Below are 20,607 nucleotides of genomic sequence, written 5' to 3'. Positions count from 1 at the left end.
GGACCAGATGCGGACAGCAGGCAGCCGAAGGGAACCGCCTGCAAACACGCCAAAATAGCCGGCCAGTTTTAGCCCAGTTGCTCAGCTGACACATACTTGGAATACCTTTGGGTTTTTTTTTTTTTCTAGGAGTAGTTGGGCTCCTGGGCTGCACCAAGAGAAGCGTGGCCAGCAGGGTGAGGGAGGGGATTCTGCCCCTTTACTGCGCTCTCGTGAGACCCCACCTGGAGTCCTGCGTCCAGCTTTGGAGACACCAACATAGGAAGGACATGGATCTGCTGGAGCGGGTCCAGAGGAGGGACACGGAGATGATCAGAGGGCTGGAGCACCTCTCCTACGAGGACAGGCTGAGGGAGTTGGGGCTGTTCAGCCTGGAGAAGAGAAGGCTCTGGGGTGACCTTATAGCAGCCTTCCAGTACCTGAAGGGGCCTACAGGAAGGATGGAGAGGGACTTTTCACAAGGGTGTGTAGTGATAGGACAAGGGGGAATGGCTGTAAACTAAAAGAGGGCAGATTTAAATTAGATATTGGGAAGAAATTCTTCACCATGAGGGTGGTGAAACACTGGCACAGGTTGCCCAGGGATGCTGTGGATGCCCCCTCCCTGGCAGTGTTCAAGGCCAGGTTGGATGGAGCTCTGAGCAACCTGGTCTGGTGGAAGGTGTCCCTGCTCATGGCAGGGGGGCTGGAACCAGATGATCTTTAATGTCCCTTCCAACCCTGACTATTCTATGATTCTATTTACTGACCAGCAGAAGAGAAGGTGTTAATGAATGGATCAACATGCTCAAATCGGCACAAAAATTAATCGCTGTTACCTTGCGGACAACGAATGGCAGCCTATCAAGTAATTCCTTCTTTGCACACCTCATCCAGAGAAGCAGAACTTTTCCAAGGATGATCTTTTGTTTGTGTAGTAGTTTTAATTGTATTAGTAGGGGCTGAGCGGGGCAGCAGACTGCCTCGGATGCGTGAGGTGACTCTCTAAGGCCCACACCAGTGGCAGGGGTGAGAGGACCCAGGTTTCCTACATCTGATTCAGCCCTGCACCAGTGTGTTGACCTAGAAGGAACAAGGGTGGGAAAAGACATCATTGCTGTTTTGCTGGCACTCTGCTTCTGCAGTCCGGTTAGAATGGAAAAAATCCAGACTACAGCAAAGAGCAAGCTTGAATCCTGGAGAAACTGCAGAACAAACTGGATGCTCCTTAATGATAAAACCAGCACCAGGGGAGCATAAAAGCCCTCGTCTTTTTCTAGAAGTACTCACATAAATGCTTTCAGCTGCCCCAAGAAACTCATAGGACTGGTGGCTTTGTCCACACACTTGAGTTGCCTGCAGGGTAGGACACCACGGGTAGGCAGGGCCTGTTACAAATCCTCACAGCAGGGCTGGGGTGTTAGCCTGTGCCCTCCGCCTCGGAGAGAGCTGTTTGATAGCCCGGCCACCACCCACCTTCGCACTCGATAACACCCTGCCGCTTGGACTCAGGCCTTTCGGTAAAGCTCCCTTGCCAAGCCCTGGTGCACTGTGATCTCTCATCTTGAGTGTAAGTAGGAGAGATATTCCAAAAACACATTTACTTAGTTGCAGATACGCTCAGATGGTGGCAGCTCCCAGATAATCTTGTCTGGCACAGAGGTGTAGATGGACATGGGATAGGAATCTCACCTACCCTTATAATGCAGGTGTGTACAGCTGAGCCTGCCACTTTAAACTGCCTTTATGCTCAGTGGCAATAAATAAGCATGTTGGGGTGGGATTTTTCTCATCTGAATCATGACATTTACTTGTGGATGGTGGCACTGTGCCCCCAAGAACTCTGGCAGGTGCTTTAGCGTCTCAGCTTTTATTGCTAAGTGCGGTGTAGTGTGACCTCCTGCACAGCTCAATGGCCAGCTCCAACAGGCGCGTGCCCAAAGCTCTGAAGGACAGGGGAGCCCACAGTGGGAATGGCGTAGATCAGCATGTCCCAGCCTTAACGGGGGTAAGGTTTGTACAGGAAGCATCATCAGCTTGTCTCTCTCTGTCCTCGGACATATGAACATTTCCTCGTGGTTGCAGGGGCTGTCAGAGGATCTCAGGAGGGTGAGCCAGAAGAAAGGCATTACTTTTGTGCAATACTACAGTGAATAGCCTAGACTGCAGGAATCCCAGGGCATTTCTCCTTTCTATAATACCTGTCTTTGGCCTCCTTGCTTCCTAGCTGCCTGCAGCATAGCAGTCGCTAAAGTATATTGAAGGTCTGTAGTGATGTAGATGCCTCTTCCCCAAGGACAAAAGACAGGACATTTTCTAGCCTGTTTCACCCAGGCCACCAACACATCCTGGCAATTTTAACAGACTGATCTGAAACTCCTCTTGTCCTGTAAATCGCAGTTTCCATCTCCAGGAGTGTACACAAGGCAGCTGATCTGGCATCTGGTTTGAGTTTTTGTTGATGAATTGGAGTTTCAGGGTTCTTCCCTGGTCTGATGCAAAGCCACGGCCTGTGAGAGGATTGCTAGGTGACTTCTCCTCCCCCAGCAAATCCCACGTGAGGATCACAAATCTCCTTACTGAACTCTTCTTGCCCTGGTGAGGCAGCCCTGGATGCGCAGCCAGAAACCTCGCTCCTCCCACTTCCCTGCTTCCTCCCCAACCAGGCGCTGAATTCCCAGCCCTCTCCTCCAGCTTAATAATAACAATAACGTCACTGGCACCACGGCAGGCAGGAAGATGATACATGCAGAAGCGGTGACAAACAGCTAATCATCTGACTTAGAGTTCTCATTAAAATGTCAGCTCACGGGCACGTGACGAACCCCACATTCTGGGTCCATGTGCTAGAGGGAGGAACGGGAAATGGGGCTGTTTCTAGTTTTCCTGCCCCGCACCGCCAGCACAAAGTGATCCTCCACAGAGTGTCAAAACAATACGCTCCTTCTTAACCCGGAGTGTCAGAGCAGCTCTGAGCATGTGTATTGCTGTAGGCAGAGGTTCGCTCTAAAAGGGATTCCCCGAGCGTTGCCAATGCTGTAGCCATAGAAGCAGGAGCTAAAAATATTTACATGGAATCTGCAGGCAGGGATCGCAGCCCGTGCTGTACCACACAGCATTCCAGGAGCACTGCTCGCGGCCCTGTGGTGCGCTGCTGTGAAGTGAAGCCAGCTTAGGCTTATCTACACAACTGGCTAAAATTTTGCGAATTAATGATCAAAATAACCATTATTTCCCCTGTGTTTCATGGAAGTGTCATCTAGGTGGATGTCTCTTGGGAACCCCCCTGGAGCTACTGTTCAGCGACCTACGACTCTGGACTCCCTTGGATATTTCTTTCATTAGTACCTCCTCTTGGGTACTTACTCCATTTGTACCTCCACAGGCTGATTTTTTTTTTTTTTTTAATCTTTATTGTGGTTTCCGCATATCAAAGCCTCTCTTGTCAGAAGAACTACTTTGTAGTCTGAATGGTGTACCTGAAGTGACTTGTGATTCTGCTCTGTTTCATGTCCGTCCATGGCACATGGACCTTGCCTGGCGTCTCTCCTGCACCACTCGTGACTGGTCACCAGTTTCACTTGACCCTGTAGCAGTCTCAGCGCTGGTACAGGCACATTGGCCCCCGGTGAGGGCACAGGGTTAGTCAGTCCCAGCAAACAATGGCTAATTGTGTAGATGTTTTCCTTTCCTCTAGGAAATGGCTCTGTATTGTCTGTGCTGAACTGTCATCACACTGCTCTGTTTTCTTATTTTTCACAAAAAAGCTCCTCATTCCTCCCAAACTGATTGCATGGCCCAGCCTCAGCTCAAGTCACTTAAATGCATACAAATGATGTTATGAGGAGATTCAGGAACACACCTTGCTGTGAAAACACAGGAGAAACACGACAGCGGGGCCAGTGGGCTGTTTGGGAAGACCAGTCTTTCTTGAGTACCACGTGCTGTAGGGGAACCTAAGGACCGCGTGGACAACTCCTTTGCAGCACCTGGTGCCAGTCTGCTCTTGTTTCCCCTCATGTGGTTCCAGCCCGAATTACTCCATATGCAAGCTGAAGGTAGCCAGCGGAGACCGGTTGCTCTTTCTCCTTCAGTATCGCTTGTCCTGCGCCTCCTTGGGTCCCACCCTTTTCCCAGTGTTTGATGGAGGGCTGAGTGAACAAGTGAGCTAAGCCAAGGGTCAGTGACTTGGTTTTGGTATAGTTGTCTTCGGTACTTTGTGCATCATTGTCTCCATCGACAGATGGAATACTAAGGCCTGTCTGATGCATAGGCAGCGTGACAACATGGGTAAAGTCTGTAAAGTGCATGGGGATCTTCAGATGCAGATCCTTAATTATTCATAACTAAGGAGAATTGCTTTCGATGGCTTGCTTTCGCTTGTTGTGCGGGATATTGGAGTGCTCTGCAGAAAATGGGGACTCCAGTGCAGTCAGCTTGACACCAGTGGCAGTACACAGCAGCTGAACTAACCCTAAAATTATTTAATGATTAGCAGAAACCTTTGGCTTATTTTTCAATGTATATTATTCTGTATTTGTGAGCAATTCATGTCCCTATTGCTCTTAAGTGTGGGCAAAACAGTTGCTACTTGAATATTTGTTTAAATGTTTCATTAAAGAATTAGTTCTTTATGATTAATAATGTTTAATTTAGTAACAGTTTAATTTTCAATCTGAAAGCATAAAAGGTTTCAAAGTGGTTATTGGCTGATCTAATACAACATACAAAGTATATTCAATGTCCAGATTCAACAATGAGATGGAAACACCATTAATGGAGTAAAAAATCCAGCTGAATAATGCCAAATTGCAGCACCAAATAGCAATTTAGCTCTCTAAATATATACACTTTCTATGTTTTTGTGGAGTGTGGTATTGCTTTTTCACAAAGTACATGTGATCTTTATTGACTCTGTCCTCAGATTATGTGTGAGAAGAGAACATCTTTGAATCATAACAGATCTGAGGGTGAGAGTGAAGTGTCTGCAGCTGCTGGCACCTGGTCTTTGCTCTCCTACACAACTTTGTCTGGTTAGACAGAATGTCTGTAGACCTGTTTCTGGGTTTTGTTTGTTTGTTTTAACCTGGTGTTTTATCACGTCTATGGGCTCTGAGTGGCTGATCCCTTGCAAGAGTTATAAATATTTACTCTGAAATTGCTTATCTGAAGTCAGTTTAGTAGGAAACAATCCCTGAGCACTGAAGTGATATCTATCATTATTGTCACTGCAAATATTTTGGATTTTTTGCCAGTAAACAAAACTTGAGGGTACCTGGTCTGGCACCTAACAACTAAGAGTGAGACAAGCAAAGAAGAATGTGAGCAGATGGGAAGGGATGGGAGAATTGGACAGTACCAGCTCTGGTCAAGGGAAGTACGCTGAAACCAGGGGTAACACCCGGCTCTGGCTACGAGTGACTTTTCCCCTGGAAACTGAGACAGGAGACAGCAGCGGGGACTTGATGCAGGGGAGGGGAAAATTAAAAATTTTAAAGCTTCCCTTTTTTTTTACTGCGCGTTTTACAGAAAAAATACGATGTCATCGTTATCGCAAATTATAAAAAATTGGGTTTTGCGCGGCAGGACTGCGGCCCCGTGGAGCAGGGCTGCCATCTCGTGTTGCACACACGCACAGCCCGGGGCTGGGGGGCAGGAGCGGGGGGGGGAGCGGCGTGTTCCCCCGGGAAAGAGATTGGGAAGGCTTCCAGGGAGTTTCAGGGCTGGATGGGACTTGAGGCGTGCTCAGCGGGTCGGAATGTCTCCGCTCGCTTCGGGCTTTTGCTGTGGAGTCAGCAGGGGCCTTCCAGGAGATGTTGTGCTGCTCGGTGAAGTCAGGCTTGGGCTGGGCTGCGGAGAGCTGCTGACGAAATAGGTCACCCTAGTAGATGTTCCACAAACAGTTATTATTATTTCAAGCGTGCTGTAGGGCAGAGGAGACGTAAACTTAGATGTCACTTATTTATTTATTCCATTCCAGTTTATCACTCATTAACGGTACAATTTGGTAGTGACTGGGCAATTCAGGAAGAAGTTTGTGACCTATAAAATCAAGGCCCTCATTAAATTCCCTCGGATACAGAAGTCCTGTGATGGTCAAGTTCTGGGACATCATTATAGATGTTCTGGTGGTTCAATTCTACTTTATGGTATCCCTGAAGTTATCTTATCAACCTTCTCTAAAATTCTCCATGGCTGTAATCTCGACATCAGTTAGGTTCCTAAACAGATTTGGGGACCTGATCCTTGTTCTCCTTATCTACAAACTAACCATACGCTTCTGTATTTCACAGGAGCGTTGTGAAGATCAGCCTATTAATGACTGTGAGAGCTTGGGTGCTCCAGCAGGAAGAGCTGTGCAGGCACTTCAGAAAGATGGGATATCTGTGACCTGTGCATTCATATCAACATTAACATATACATGAAATTCGTTCACGGCTGCTTATCATCTGATGTTGGGTGTCCTTCTGCTTTAATGTTTTCAGTTGCTGAACCTGTGGTAGAGGCAATACCGATGTAATTCAACAGTCACCTTCTCATGAGTACCCAGTCCAAGAAAAGACTTTACAGGTGCTCCATAGCTGTGTTCATCGAACAGTATGAAAAATTTCTGCGTGATTCAAGATATTTGTGTTGATCAGGAAAGACTCACGAACGATTTCCACCTGAGAAATAACTTAAATGTTTTAAAAGGTCTTATTTAATTTGATCTGCTTTTGACTGCAACATTAGGAAAGATTAATAAATGATACACTGTGAATGCAACTGAAATATGATTGAGCTTTATTACAGGGGTAGTGTTCCTGTTCCTCCCCTTCTTTGATCTGGTATCACACACATCATATTCTTTCATTCAGACATAAGAGTTTGTGACTACTGTTTCAGAATTGCTACATATCATATTCAGAACCAGCCTCTGCTCATTCTTTCTAACCTGTAAGGCATTTAGGGCACTAAACTGCACATACTACCAAATGCATGCTGTCTTTTGTTTACATGCAGACTGTGTTTCCACACAGCTTCTTTTTTTTTATCTATTCTATGTTTACTATAAGTGCTTGACATGTTCCAAATGTTTGGTGTTATTATTGGGTGTATAAGCCCTTCTCACATGTCTTTGTTTTCCCTGTTGTGAAAACCTGTCTTCCATCCCCAGGAACCTTGGGTTGGAGGCAAGCAGAATGAGCCAGCATCTGCAGTCTCCCTGCAGGTCACCATCCCGCAAAGTGGCTCAGCACCTCGGTCCTGCTGCCTGCCTGTTTGTGCGCAGGGTGATACTGGTGACGTGTGTGTGTGTGAGACAAATGGACACGGGGAACGCCAATGGTCACTTAGCTCAAGGAGGTGTCAAAAGGAGTCATCAAAATAAGCTGGATCTGAAACTATTTTAGTCTCTTATTTTTCTTCCCTTTCTCACTAGACTAAGCAAGTTAATCTGATCTTCCTAACCCTGCCCAGAAGAATTAGTCCCTGCACGTAGCTATTCTGTATTATTTGCCGTTCAGTGCAAACAGGCACTAGTGTCCTGGGAGGGACGGCTGGGCATTCTTGCCCTCGGCAGACACCTGCAGTTTTTCCTCCGGCACTGGATCCAGGTCTGGCACTTTCTGCCCGGCCTTGGCGACCGTGAATCTGCTCATGTGCAGAGCTTCTTCATAGACCGGGGGAGTGTCTGATGCTGGGGGGGGTGGCGTTCCCTGCGCAGCGCTGTGGGAGCGTGCCACCGCCAATATCCTCCTGGCAGCAGGCCCGAACACGGAATGGAGAGCTGAAAGGGAGAAGACAAAAGCCGTTTGACTCATCCTGAAAGCATCGCGCGATTAGAGAAGGAAAAGCATATCTGCTGCACGCAGGCTTTTCGCTCCCCACGGCCTGAATGTTTTCCTTTTCCTGCCCCCTCATCCTTCCCTAAAAGGGAGGGGGGTGTGAAACCACATCAGCAACATCCCACAATTACTCCTTCCTCAGATGGCCCGTAGCTGCCCTAATTCCACCCAAACATGTCTCACAGCTGATTCACCGCCTGGTGGCATGTGCTACGTGAAGCCTGGTGAGCACCTTAATTTGTAGTATGTACAGATGCCCCTCTGCCCACATCCTGCCATCAACTTCGCTCTGCCAGCCTTGGGGTGCTGCAAGCTGGGCTTTTTACAGTGCAGCCCCTCACATCGGGCTGTGCTGAGGTCCCCAGCCTCTGTCGAAGCCAACTCACAGGTAATGGTGCTCTGGAGGGTGCTGTCATGATCAAAAGCAATGACGGTGACCTCATAGGGCTGAGGACCCGATTCCTCCCCTGTCTGATGGCAATGAAAGCAGCACCTCACGCAGACGGAAACCAGGCCACACAGGAGCAGCAGCCCACCGATCACCACCACCACCCTGGAAAGGGAGAGGACACAGAATCAGGACAGAAACACTTTGTTTGCAGGGGACGTTTTTAAGGTCTCTTCCTGCTTGAAGTAGGGCTAACCTCAAAGCTAGACATGGTCATCTGGAGCCTTGTCCAGCAGAGTCTGGACAGTCTCCAGGGATGGAGATCCCATGTCACCTCTGGGTACACGTATCAATGCTGCACCACCCTTGGGGGAAGCGTTTTTTCCTTGTGTCTAACCACAATTTCCCTGAATGCAGCTTGGCCAGTCACCTCAGGTCCTTCTGCTGAGCACCTCTGAGAAGACTCTGGCTCTATCGTCTCTCTAGATCCACTTTAGGTAGAGGAAAACTGCAATTAGGTAGCCTCCTTAGCCTCCTTCAGGCTGAACAAACCTGATCCTTTCAGCCCCTCCTCATGCATGATGTCCTCTGGACCCTTGACCATTTTCTTGGCTCTTGAGTGGACTTGCTCCAGTTTGTCAACATCTCTCTTGTACTGAGGGACCAAGACTGGACTAAGACTGGACTACATATTCCAGATGTGTTCTCATGAGTGACAAGCAGAGAGGAAAAATCGTATCTCTCAATCTACTGGCTACACTCTTATTAATGCAGCGTTGTAGATGTCCAACAACTACCATCCTTTTTAATCTCATCCTGTTGAGAATTACTAAGGAATCAGACTCAAATTACTATAAAAATGGGCCTTTTGAACGGCATGTTGTGCCATGAATGCTTTGTTAATATTGTTCACCTGACTAAATTAATATGTGGAATAAAAAAGGAGGCTGGCAAGTCAATATTTGTTAAAGAGAATGCAATACCTAAGGGATTGTCTTGCTACTGTAGAGCATTAGAGTGTCCCAAGGGAAAGCAGGAGTGGCATCACACTTGAGCAGGTCACGTGTAATCCCATTCTTTGCTACTGGAATTGTCCAGTAATGTAGACATTTAAAGTAAACATATGCCATCTTACCAGATATACCACAAACGGTCCCACTCCGTACCTGAACAGCTGAGGAGAAGAGGGTACAACATTTAGTCAGCTACCGAATGCCAAATAAATGGGAAGATCCCTGCTGTATCCTCTTCCAGCTCCCTTCCCACTCCTCGATTACCCTCCAGCTTCTAAATGGCACAATGATGAGAAACTCACTGTGCTTTGTGGAGGAGACAGTTGTCCAACCTCATCGATCTCCCTGTTAGTTGAGTTTGCCTTCTCTTTGGCTTTATCTCTTTATTATTCCATTGACACATGTGCCTGCCCAATTCTGTTTGCAAACCTTAGGGACCTGCATCATGTTAAAACTTCTGAACTTTTCTTCTTTTACATATTTTTGTCACAATTTAGTTTGCCCAACTCTGTTATCTTTTATTTTGTTTTTTTCTGACTTTGTCTTTGATTTCTTTCTGGCCATGTGGGTACATTTTGGATGCTGTGTTGTATGTTACTTTAGTTTTAGTTAGTAGACCTGCCTGTGCATTTTTAAAGACATTTTTTTAGTCAAAAAAGAAGGCACTTTTTCACATTTGTTTTTTCTTGATTTCTGGTATTCTTACAAATCACATCACCAAGAGGAGTAGTCACCAAAGCACTATATTTCAGATAATTTTTCAAGGAAAGATCAATTCCAAATTTATAATTTCAGTCAATCAAAATTACACCAGAAAGCTCTTAACCATTACAGTTATCCAAATAGGTAGCAGGAGCAGTACCACATGATCAGTATGTTGAATAGACAGTAAATAATCCACTTCAGATTCAAAGCAATGGAAATTTTATGCAAGTTTTAATTAGTCGCAAGTAAGGTAGGCTTTTCTGGAAAATGTCAGCCACCATGTCATAACACTGATGTCTACTACTGCCTTTGTCCTTCCTTGTCTTCTTAAAAGCCTTCAAGATCAACAAATACTCACAGTTCAGTGTTGAGACAGCCTTCCTCACCTCTCACTTGGGGAAACTAAAAGGCAAAAATCAAACAAGACACAGCCAGAATGAATTCAGTCTTTGTCATGTGCAACTTTGATCTCTGTCACCTGGACTATTAGGATTCTGAACCTCCTACAGTAGGGACTCAGTTATCTATCTTCCATTATTTCCAACATACATACTCTGCTCTAGATTTGAAGTTACTGTGATACCAATGGCATTGTTTCATATCTTAACTTCCTGTAGTTGTTAAAATCCTACTTAGCGCTGTTCCCAGCACAGACCCCGACTTACCTTCCCCCGCACCACAGGTTTCCCTTTCCCTACCACAAGATATGTCATGCTACAGATGTAGATCCTTCTCCATGCTCAAATATTAGGAACCTTTAGATGTCCTGCTGCATATTATATCCATACTGACTTGAATTCTGCTCTGTCCCCCCAGCACTCCTACGCTTCTCATTCCTTTTCCTTGGGTACCCTGACCTTTGAGTTACCATCCCTGGAATAGCAGCAAATATTCTTCTCTTCTGCGTGTCTGCCTTTCATATGTCTATTTCTTTCTAATATCAGGGAAATTATTGAGACTGTCAATTGCTAATGTCCCTCCATCTTCCAGGCGACTCCGTAACAGAGCAGAGACCCCATAAAAAGGAACCTGAGGTGTGACTTACCCATAAGAAACACCCTAAAACAAAGCAGATCATGACTGGGCTACGCATTCCTGTAGGGTGGTTCTGTGGCCTGTTGGTGTCTCAAGCTGCTCGATGTCTTCTTGTCCTTTTTAGTTTCAGTTCATCCTCACTAGTCCACCAATAAGGAGAAGGAGCAGATTCCTTGTTGTGTGCTGAATTCAATCTCTTCTTCTGCTCTGCCTCTCTCTGTTCTCTGGGTCTGTCCTTCTTCTTAGCCCTTCAGGTTTTTGCTTTCTCTCTTTCCCTCTTTGTCACTGGCAATTCCTGTTTGTTCCCTCCTGTTTCCTTTTGTTATGCACTTGGCCTGCTTCTCTCCCTCTTTTGAAGGGATCCCTCAAGCCTTCCAGTCAGATCTGGAGAAAAGCAGTGGCTACAAGTTCTTACTTTAGATGTTGAACTAGTTTAGTGAAGGGCATCATGAGATCTCTGCAGACCTAATCTGTCCCTTCTGTGCGCAAAAAGGGTCTCTGAGTTTGTTCATTGCCAGTTATTCCTCTCCCCGCCCCTACCCTGAGGGGGGTGGGTTGAAGGTCGTGTTACTGACCTGTTTAAATGGCGTTCAGATTCCTCTCCCTCCTCCAGTACCTTTTCTGTCCCTGCACTCACACTGTCCTAGCTCTGTGGAGCTGATCTATTGACTTTAGTCATCTGATCAACACCCAGACTGTATGTTACAAGCGAGATGTTCCTGCTCAAGTGAAGGAGTTTGCAATATAATAATTTTATACTGCATTTTATATATATAGTTATATGTATGTGTGCACGTGTATACGAATGCAACATATATGCATATATATATGCATATGTGACACTTCATGTTATATTCTATTTTAAGGCTCTGCCACTATCCCTCTTACCTCACAGTCTCCTGCTATGTCAGTCCTGCAACTGACAGTCTGCTCACTCACAGGTCCCACTCCTCAACTTCCTGCATGGCCAGCCAAGCCCCCTAAATGCTTTGCATCACAGGGGATACACGTTGATTCTCTTATCCTGGTCCCTATTTGGTCTACAGTTGGTTATATTAGTCGGTTCCATTCAACAACCCATTAGTTTTCTCTCTCTTGTAGAACTGCTTCAGATTTCTGTTACTGCTCATGGCTATTCAGATTGTTATTACATACATACAGTTGTGCTTGCCTTCTCTTTCTTTTTTGAATAGCTGAGAGAGAAGAAAATGCTCTGCAGTAATGTGTTACTATTTGTGTTTGGGAACCACCCGGGACTGGTGCATGAATATGTTTTAAGGGCAGGATAGCAACTAGAGAAACTTGTTGCCCCGTGTTGCAATCACAATGCATGCACATTAAACTGGTGAATCATTAGCCTTGGTGATGCATGTTAGAGTTGCAGAGCAGAACTAATGGATTCATGAACTTAATGTATTCTCCCAAGGCAGGCTAAAAACCATTTACCATTCTCTAATTATAGAAGTAGTGGTGCAGTATAAACATGCCTTATCATGCACTTCTTTACCTATCTACCTGTCTATCTATCTATCTGTCTATCTAAACTAGTCTACTACTGAAAGAAGGTTTCTGAGTCCTGGTGAACAAATAAGAAACAAAGAAACATGAGCTGTTGGCTTTGTATTTACGTGAAAATTGCCCAGGATTCCTTTTGTCACTTTCTCCTTAAACGCTTTTGTGTATTATAGGAGTTTTAGAAGAAAAGACCCAGCAGAACTGTAAAATAGCCTTTCTTGTATGTACAGCTTTTAAAGCTGGTGGGGTTCAATGTGGAAAAGAAATGCAAATTACCAGTTTTTTCAGGGGCTTTTTATTATCAGTGTGATAATACAATAGATTATCACTTGATTTTTAATGAAATTTGGTCTCATGAGAATTTCAAATTCTGGAGGGATCAAACCGGAGAAATATCAGATGAAATGACAAATTTTTTTCTAAAGAAAATGCAACAGTGTGATGTGAAACTCTGACCCCTCCAAAACTGTATCATAAGTCATTCTTGCTGAAACTTATTGATCATTCTTTTCCTATTTCTGTGGCATTGCTGTTAATACTGTGCTTCCAGTAATACACCTATGGTCCTGCTAGCCTGTCATCTAACGATGGTTTAAATTTCTCCACATTCCCCTGGTATTCTGCCTCAATTATCTCAATATTTTATTTTTCTTTATTTTTTGTTATATTGAAGTGACTTTTCTCTTTTGTGTTTCCCCCTTGCCACCTTCCAAAAGGTTTTAAAAATGGGATCAGACGCTTACAGAACTGGTAAAGCAAACAAAGATATCCCATGATTGACTTCTCACTGTTCTTTGTGACTGTTTAAAATCTAAAGGTCCACTCCATAGTAAGCTATGTGATTTGAACATACCCTTTCTTGGATGCCAAAGAAAGCAGATTGTGGTATGGACAGAAACTACTCTGTCCTCTCTGCTTCCTTGTTCTGGTTGTATCAAGAGATGGTAGTCAAGCCTGCTCTAACTTTTATTTCCTAGGTAGCATGATCTTAGCTGGGAGAAAATCTTCTTAAAGAGCTTAAAACAGTGCTGTTGTACTGCTCTCAGAAGTTGTGGAGAAATTGCTGCCTGTTCCCTGCTGCACTTCAAAGGAGTAGTCTTCACTAGAGCCAGCTTGATTAATGAGAGCCAATACTTCCCTATGGGCATTTAGAAATGTAAAATATGAGAATGCATTTGGGGCTCACAAGGACCCCTGATTCTTTTGCAGGTGTCGTAAGACATTACCAGAGCTTTCCTATGTTTAATACTGGATGATGATAATCCAAAAGGGCTCCATTACTTGTAAACCAAAATGAGATCATTACCTAATAAACTGCACATAAGGAAGCAAAACACTTCCCTCCCACATTTCATGCTCTCTCTCTGAGGACATAAGGGTTGTTACCTCCCCTTGGCAGAAAATGTGACAGAGGGTTCAAAAGCAGCAGCTCACAGGAGACAGGGTAAGGCACTCCTGTCCGTTAACATGTATTGGTCTGTATGCGTCTGCCCAGATGCTGGAGTTGAAGTCACTGGACTCGGTTTTTCCACTGTAAGACAAAAGTCTGGGAGTGCCTTCTGCCCTGTACCCAGGGAGCTTTAATCTCCAGCAGCTCAGGGTTGGCGAAATCCAAAATTCCTTCAATTTGTGTTTTACTAGCACCCTTCAGGTTTGCTGGTCAGATTAAATAATCTTTATTATATGTTATTCTCATTTTCATTCAGAAATGTTCTTCTGTCCTACTGGCAACTGGGTTTATTGAGTCTCCAATGAAGGCATGAATTTAGCTGCAGAATGAAGGAGGAATTGTTGTTCCTCCATGATCGAGAGGCTGTGCATTGCTCTAGTAATCCTGCAGGGATCCACTAGAGACTGCGCTCACTGACGAACCTGCTCAGGTCCTCTTCTATTCCTTGTCCTGAGAACTGACTACAGCAGGTGGAGGACTGCTATTACTTTTCAAAGGAATGGAAAACTTGGAAAGAAAGCAAAGCTCAGTGCTCTGCTCTGGAGTCCAGACTTCTCAAGACAGAGAGTAACGCAGAGCTGGTAAACATGATTTTTTTTTCTCTCTCTTTAACTATACACCCTGCATTTTGCCAAGGCCTGAACAGCCACTCCATCCTCCCAAGGGTGCAATATGCTACGGCACGTGTGGACCGGACCAAGTGGCAAAGCCTGTGGAGGTTTCTGTGGAGCCCCTCTCCTTACACAGTGGTTACACCTCCCTGGGGCATCTCTGCTGGCTTCAGGGGGGTTAACCGAGGCATGTCTGCTCTGGGCTATGTCTGGATCCTCATCCCACCTCAGGGCAAATATAACCAAGCTGCTACTAGTTGGCAAATCTTTTGTTGTTTTGCTGGAACGAACTATTTAGAAGTCATCAGAAGTCCGGACTTCAGCTTCTTGGTGTCCACAACCAGAAAGCTCGCCGGCCTGGCCTGCTCCCTGGCCTCTTCTGCCACATGTCCAGCAGAGGATCCGTATCTTTTTCTGACTCCTATGTTGTAGATGAAGCAGCAGATAAAGAACAACCAGAAGAGCTCTTTGCTGTGAAGGAATTTCTACTCAGACCCTTAATGCCAACGGGATTATGTCTCGAACTCCGTGGTTTTGTTGTCTGTATTTTGAATTTCCTGTGTACAATGACAGCAAATGATGCAAAGGCCTTTTCCTGCCTGACTTCTGCAACCAGGGTGCTGGAAGGAAGTCATTATCCTATACCCGTTACCCAGCTAATGTGCAGGCTTCGTTATCTCAATCCTCATTTTAGCTGAGAGCTACTGAAAGCTCTCAGCAGGTTCATTTTCCTTGTCTCCAAACCAGTGCTGACTGCCAGGAGTAGGAGGCACTGCCCAGATTCACTTGCAAAACAAAGTCTGCAGTTGTGTGCAGATCTCTGCAGAGAGCCCTTTCCCGGAATACGCCTTTGCGGGGGCAAGTTCTGCCCCGGGGTTTGCAGTAGGGAAGATGAGTCTGAGCTTAGGGTAGAGTAACATCAGGGATAATCTAAGCTTAACTTGAGCTCTGGTGGTGCACATCAGCTGGACTCCTTTTTGGGCTTTTTCTTCAACAACTGCTTTCCCTTTTTCTTCTTTCAGCCCTTGCATTCTTGTGTAATCACTTCTATACACTTCTCATAAATTCCTATCTAAATAAAACAAAATAAAGTGTATGATTCCAGAACTCTATATTAAAGATTGGTACCTATTTCCCAGGAACAGGCATCAATCACTGTTTGTAAGAGCAATACATCATGGTTTCAAAATCCATCCATTGGGCATTCACAGATGTGAGCTGCCAATATACAATAACAGTCCAAGTATTTGGTTTAATTTCACTCCTCACCTGCTGAAAACTAAACAGTGCAACAGAATCAGGGCCTGCATTAAAAGACAAATAAAAATATTTCTAATTCTCCTGGTTAGAGAGAAAACTTTCAAATGGGATTGCATGCCCTATGGGCTCAAAAAACAGAAGTCAAATACAGAACACATCTTTGTTGAGGAAAGTCAGCAATGTTTAATGCCCAGGAATGCCAGTGCAGCTGCTAGTGGATTGTTCTGCTGCACTGGATGCTAGGGGAGAAGGTGCATTCCTCTTAGACATCTGCCTTGATAATTATCCATGTCACACCTCATCCAGTTCTTTAATTTCTCAAATCCCTTTTCCATTCTGTTGCAGAATTTCACAACTGGAATAAATACTGCTTCTACAGACCTTTTCTCTAGGGTGTCTTTTTTAGTAAGTCACTGTGCACGGCAGGCTCAGCAACCATCAGATACAGGGCCTTTAAAGATGCAAAGCCTTCTGCCACTTCGCTGCTGTTTAAGACACTGTTCAAAGAGAAGACTGCATCAGAGAGAGCATCTCTCTTCTGTGTCACTAGCAAACAATAGGAATCTTTAAAATCTCTCAGGACCGGTCAAGTTTATGGTTGGGGTATCTGTTCCTGTGTGTATTTTGTAGTAATTTGAGCCATTCAACAAAAATCGAACTGTAAGCCAGGGAAGGTGGAGGTGTTTAGCAATCCTCTAATTATGTTTATTTCAGATAGAAAGCTGTGCATCAGAACTCTGCAGCAGCAACATCCAAGTGTGCTGCATCCCTCACTAAATAAGTGTTTAGCAATATGTCAATTATCTTAGTTATGGATATGAAGAAGTAATTCAGAGGAGCAGGGACAACAGAGTGTCTTGCCACACAGCTATCTCATTGTCTGGAAATGCTGCCTATTCTAAATCTAAACACGGGGTCTCAGCAGCCGTGCAGATACCGCCTGGGCTCCCAGCACTGACTGGTCTTCAGAGGATGCAGGTGCAGCGTGAATGACGGGCTGTTGTCCTAACACATGCAGGGCATGGTAGGAGGCCCCATCTTACAACTCTTGGTAATGCAAGAGGGCCTGAGAAGATCACACCATGAGGAAGCAGGAGAGCCTTCACTAAGTGGGCTGGTATGAGGAAAAGCTGGTGGAGAGCTGAAGCAGTGAGCGAAATAAATGTGAGGTTACTGGTATGATGGGCATGGGGTCAACGGACCAGTGAGGGAAGCAATGGTTGATTGTAGGGACCTGGCTGAGGGAAAAGTGTTGCAGGTGAAAAGCACTGGTACTATGGACTATTGCTGGGAGACAAACGCTGCAGAAAATGAAGGAAGGAAATGCTTAATGAAAGTCTGCTGTTGAGTACTTGGAGGAGAACCTGTTAGCCTGTTACGTCCCTGTGTCAGGGGTGTGAAGCACTGGTCCCCATTCCTGGCTGCTGAATATTCACAAGCTCAGGATCTTGTAAAACAAGGGGCAAGTTCCTGGTCCTCACTGATGTCTGGATTTTTTAATTTTATACCACATCTTCATGCCTCAATGAGTTGTAATTAGAACTGCTACACGATGAGCCAAGTTGCACAGAACAGAAGAGCACATGGCATCCAGTAATTGCCCTGAGGTGTGCAGTGTACAACCTGGTACTGTGTTTGTTTCATACCTAACCCTGAATTTCCTTGATACGTAATGTCAATCAGTTCTTGAGTTTTGGCTTAAACCAAGAGAGAAAAATTTATCCTTATACATAAGATGATCACTAAGTCACAACACAATCATTATTTTAACAGATGTTGTATCTTCTGTTATATGAGGTTAAAAAGTTCAGAACTTTAAAGCAAGTCAGAACTAAGCAATTTCATGCACCTATCTTCTGCACTTTCCCCTTTCCCATAGCCACCTACACACATTGGACCATCTTGTCAATCACCCTGTGTGCTCTTTGTGCAATTCTTCTTAACTTCATTTGAGATGTCCTTTTCAGAAACCTTGCTTAGATTGCCCAGGGTCCATTACACCAGTTGGCTCACAGGAGTCTGTTCTGCGCTGCTTAATAAAGAGAATGTTCTCCGTAAGCAAGGAGTTAGAGAAATAGTCTTTCCACTTAGCTTGGCAAGTCATGCTAAACACTGAGTTTTGCACAGCTGCCTGTGAAGTCCGGTCCTTTGGAATTACTGCAACTTCAGCATTAATTTGTCTTAAAAGCAATGTCATCTCTGCTGTCATTTGGCTGCAGAAAGCATTTAAAACTGACAAAGTTCAAAAGGCAGCACGCAATCATACCTTGAATTGAATGAACTGAGTCATTTCAAGCCATACAATGCTCATAGGCAAACCTTTAGGTTTTGTTGCACAATGAAAAAAACAGAGGGTGAAAAATATTTTTTGATAACCACTAGAATAGTAATTACTTGTTGTCTGTTGTTGCCATAAGGTTTTATTAGCCCAGCCGGAGCCTCTAATTGTTCTGTACTCTTGATGTTACGTTGTTCATAATGATACAAAAAATCTTGAGTTTGTAATTAGCCTTTTCAGTTTAATACAATGTCCATTAAAATCAGGGTATAAACGCTCTACCCATGCCACATTGTTACAAAACAAACCTTCAGCTCATAAGCCACTCTCGGTGCTTCTTGGCAAGTAACTTCCCTGGCTGTTCTCAACAGGAGTATTTGTCTCCATAGAGCTACCAAACTCACGAACTTTTTTTTTCATAGTGCTTATGTGTTTTAAAGACAAATTGTTCTGCTCACTTAGTTTTCTTACATTGCTTCTAGTTGCTTCGTATATACATATATATATACATATAGCTGCACAAGTATCTAGTTTCTTGGCAAAGCTCAGAGATGCAACCTTGAATGGAGTGTCACAGCTTTACTTTTTAGTGAGTTTTCTTCTCTGCGTTGTAATGCTCTTTACCCTCGGTGGCAGTCAGTAAACCCTCTGCATCACAAAAACTTAAATAAATACAAGTGGGGAAAAATGTTCTTGCAGCAAGATTCCAGTACTGATAAGTAGCAGAGAAAACAGATTTCATGTGGAGGCAGAAGCTGCTGTCTTTAGACAGCAGGCCTTGCAAAACACACTGTTGTTTCTCAAGTTGCACAGGCAGATGATATACGGAAAATGCTGCTAAATCACCTCTGCTAAGGATGGCTGAGAGAACAAGGAAGCAAGGAGAGAAGCTTAATGATTTGCGGAATATATCATAGTAAATAAAGCTGCGTATTGGATGCTTTGAGTGAAATATTAAAGTTTTCTGAGGTTTTCCGTTTTGTTTAAAATGAATGTTCGTGTCTTAGACCTAAAATCAAAGTGAAAGCCATGAGAGACAGCTGAGAAAGGTTTTTTTCTGTGCACTTGGAATTCTGCAAACAGAGTCAGGATTGTGGGAATATCCATTTAAACCTATACTTTCAATCTTGTTTAGACGAATCTTTTGCCCTCTCTCTAATCTTTGATTGTCTTTCCACCACCATCTCTTCCCTAACCCTCTTGCATAAAAAAAACTAATTTTAATGCTAAAAAAAGAAGTAAAAAAGGAAATGTTACTCATTCTTCAGTTCTCTGTTTAGAGTCATTTGGGGATTTCTCCTTTTGCTAAACTAAGATTCCCATCCAGTAAATTTAGCAAAAAGAAACCTGTGATTTTACATTTGAGAACTAAAATGCAGAGCTTGTCTACATGCTTCTAGAGAAGCCTATTTCTATTTCTGTTTCAGAAATTGAGAGTCAATGGTTTGCAATCACACGTATGCTTGCTATTGTGAAAAATTACCTACCCTGCCTGCTCCTTAACGTTCTGGAGGCCCACCAGGAAACGGAGCAGGAAGACATGCTCACTCCTGTAGAAGGGTTGCTCTTTTGTTCTGATTTGAAACAGAACTATTCAGAGTTGTGGGATATTCTTTGGCAGAGAAAGACCGCATAAGCCTAATTAAGCCATCAGCAGGAAAGACAGTATTTCCTCTCTGTTCAGTGATTCCTGTGTTTTATTCCTCTCTCATTCTTTAGATTTATTGGCCTTTTTTTCAGAGTGAGATAGCTAGTAACAGTGGGCACCTGAAGCAAACAAACAGACTCAACTGACATGTGGAATTGGAACACACAGTTGGAACACAATTAAATGCACAAGACGTGCAGGTGGCCTTTGTGGGTAAAACCTTTCCTGGAGACAGACATTCAAATGACCATGCTGAAATCATATTTGCTGCTATTTATAATGTCAAATTAAGCTGAAAACTTGTCATAGCATAAATAGTGGTGCAGATATTTAATAAGAATTGTGTATCTGGAAAGCAGTATTTTGTAAGGGAAAGTAAATAAATAATTAACATCAACTTGCCCACATTATCGTGGCAAAAGTCTTACGCACTTAAAAAGATCTGCATTTTGAAGCATGATATTACAACCCAAGGAAAGAGAGAAGTTTGTTCTGCTGTATAAGTAAGACTATATCACATATGTCACACATTCATGGACCAAGATGTTTCATTGTTGTATGTGGTGGTTCTAATTGCATCCCTGTGCAAAATTCACATAGGAATACGCATCAAATTTCTAGTGGGCATAATGTATTAAGTATCACAAAATTGCATCAAAATACCTTTTCAGATTTGACCACTCAACTCAATTTTCCAACGTGAAGATCTGAGAGTCACTTCCAAACTTGGAACAATGACAAAAGGCTGTATGTCAGGTTTAAGCTTGTCACCTCGCTTAAGGTAGAGGTTTCTGAAATAGAATGATGAGACTAATATCCCATCTCTGATTTGTAGATATTTGTTACTGATGGCTCTTTTTGTCTGCAAAGGCTTTCTGTCTCTTTTCTGTTTTTGTGTT

General features: G+C 44.1%; 1 protein-coding gene across 1 annotated transcript; it reads right to left on the bottom strand.

The window, feature by feature from the left end:
• Window positions 1-7,496: 7,496 nt before the first annotated feature.
• Window positions 7,497-11,004, bottom strand: TMEM52B (transmembrane protein 52B). Its single transcript, XM_009933398.2, has 5 exons — window positions 10,957-11,004; window positions 10,270-10,313; window positions 9,329-9,367; window positions 8,192-8,358; window positions 7,497-7,747 (listed from the first exon to the last, which is right to left on the bottom strand). Exons 1-5 carry the CDS (start codon window positions 11,002-11,004, stop codon window positions 7,497-7,499), a joined length of 549 nt encoding a protein of 182 aa, XP_009931700.2.
• Window positions 11,005-20,607: the final 9,603 nt, after the last annotated feature.

This window comes from Opisthocomus hoazin, chromosome 1 (genome assembly GCF_030867145.1).
Source record: "Opisthocomus hoazin isolate bOpiHoa1 chromosome 1, bOpiHoa1.hap1, whole genome shotgun sequence".
Lineage (NCBI taxonomy): Eukaryota > Metazoa > Chordata > Aves > Opisthocomiformes > Opisthocomidae > Opisthocomus > Opisthocomus hoazin.
Note: the sequence above shows the minus strand (reverse complement) of the source record. Positions and strands in the feature narration are given on the sequence as shown.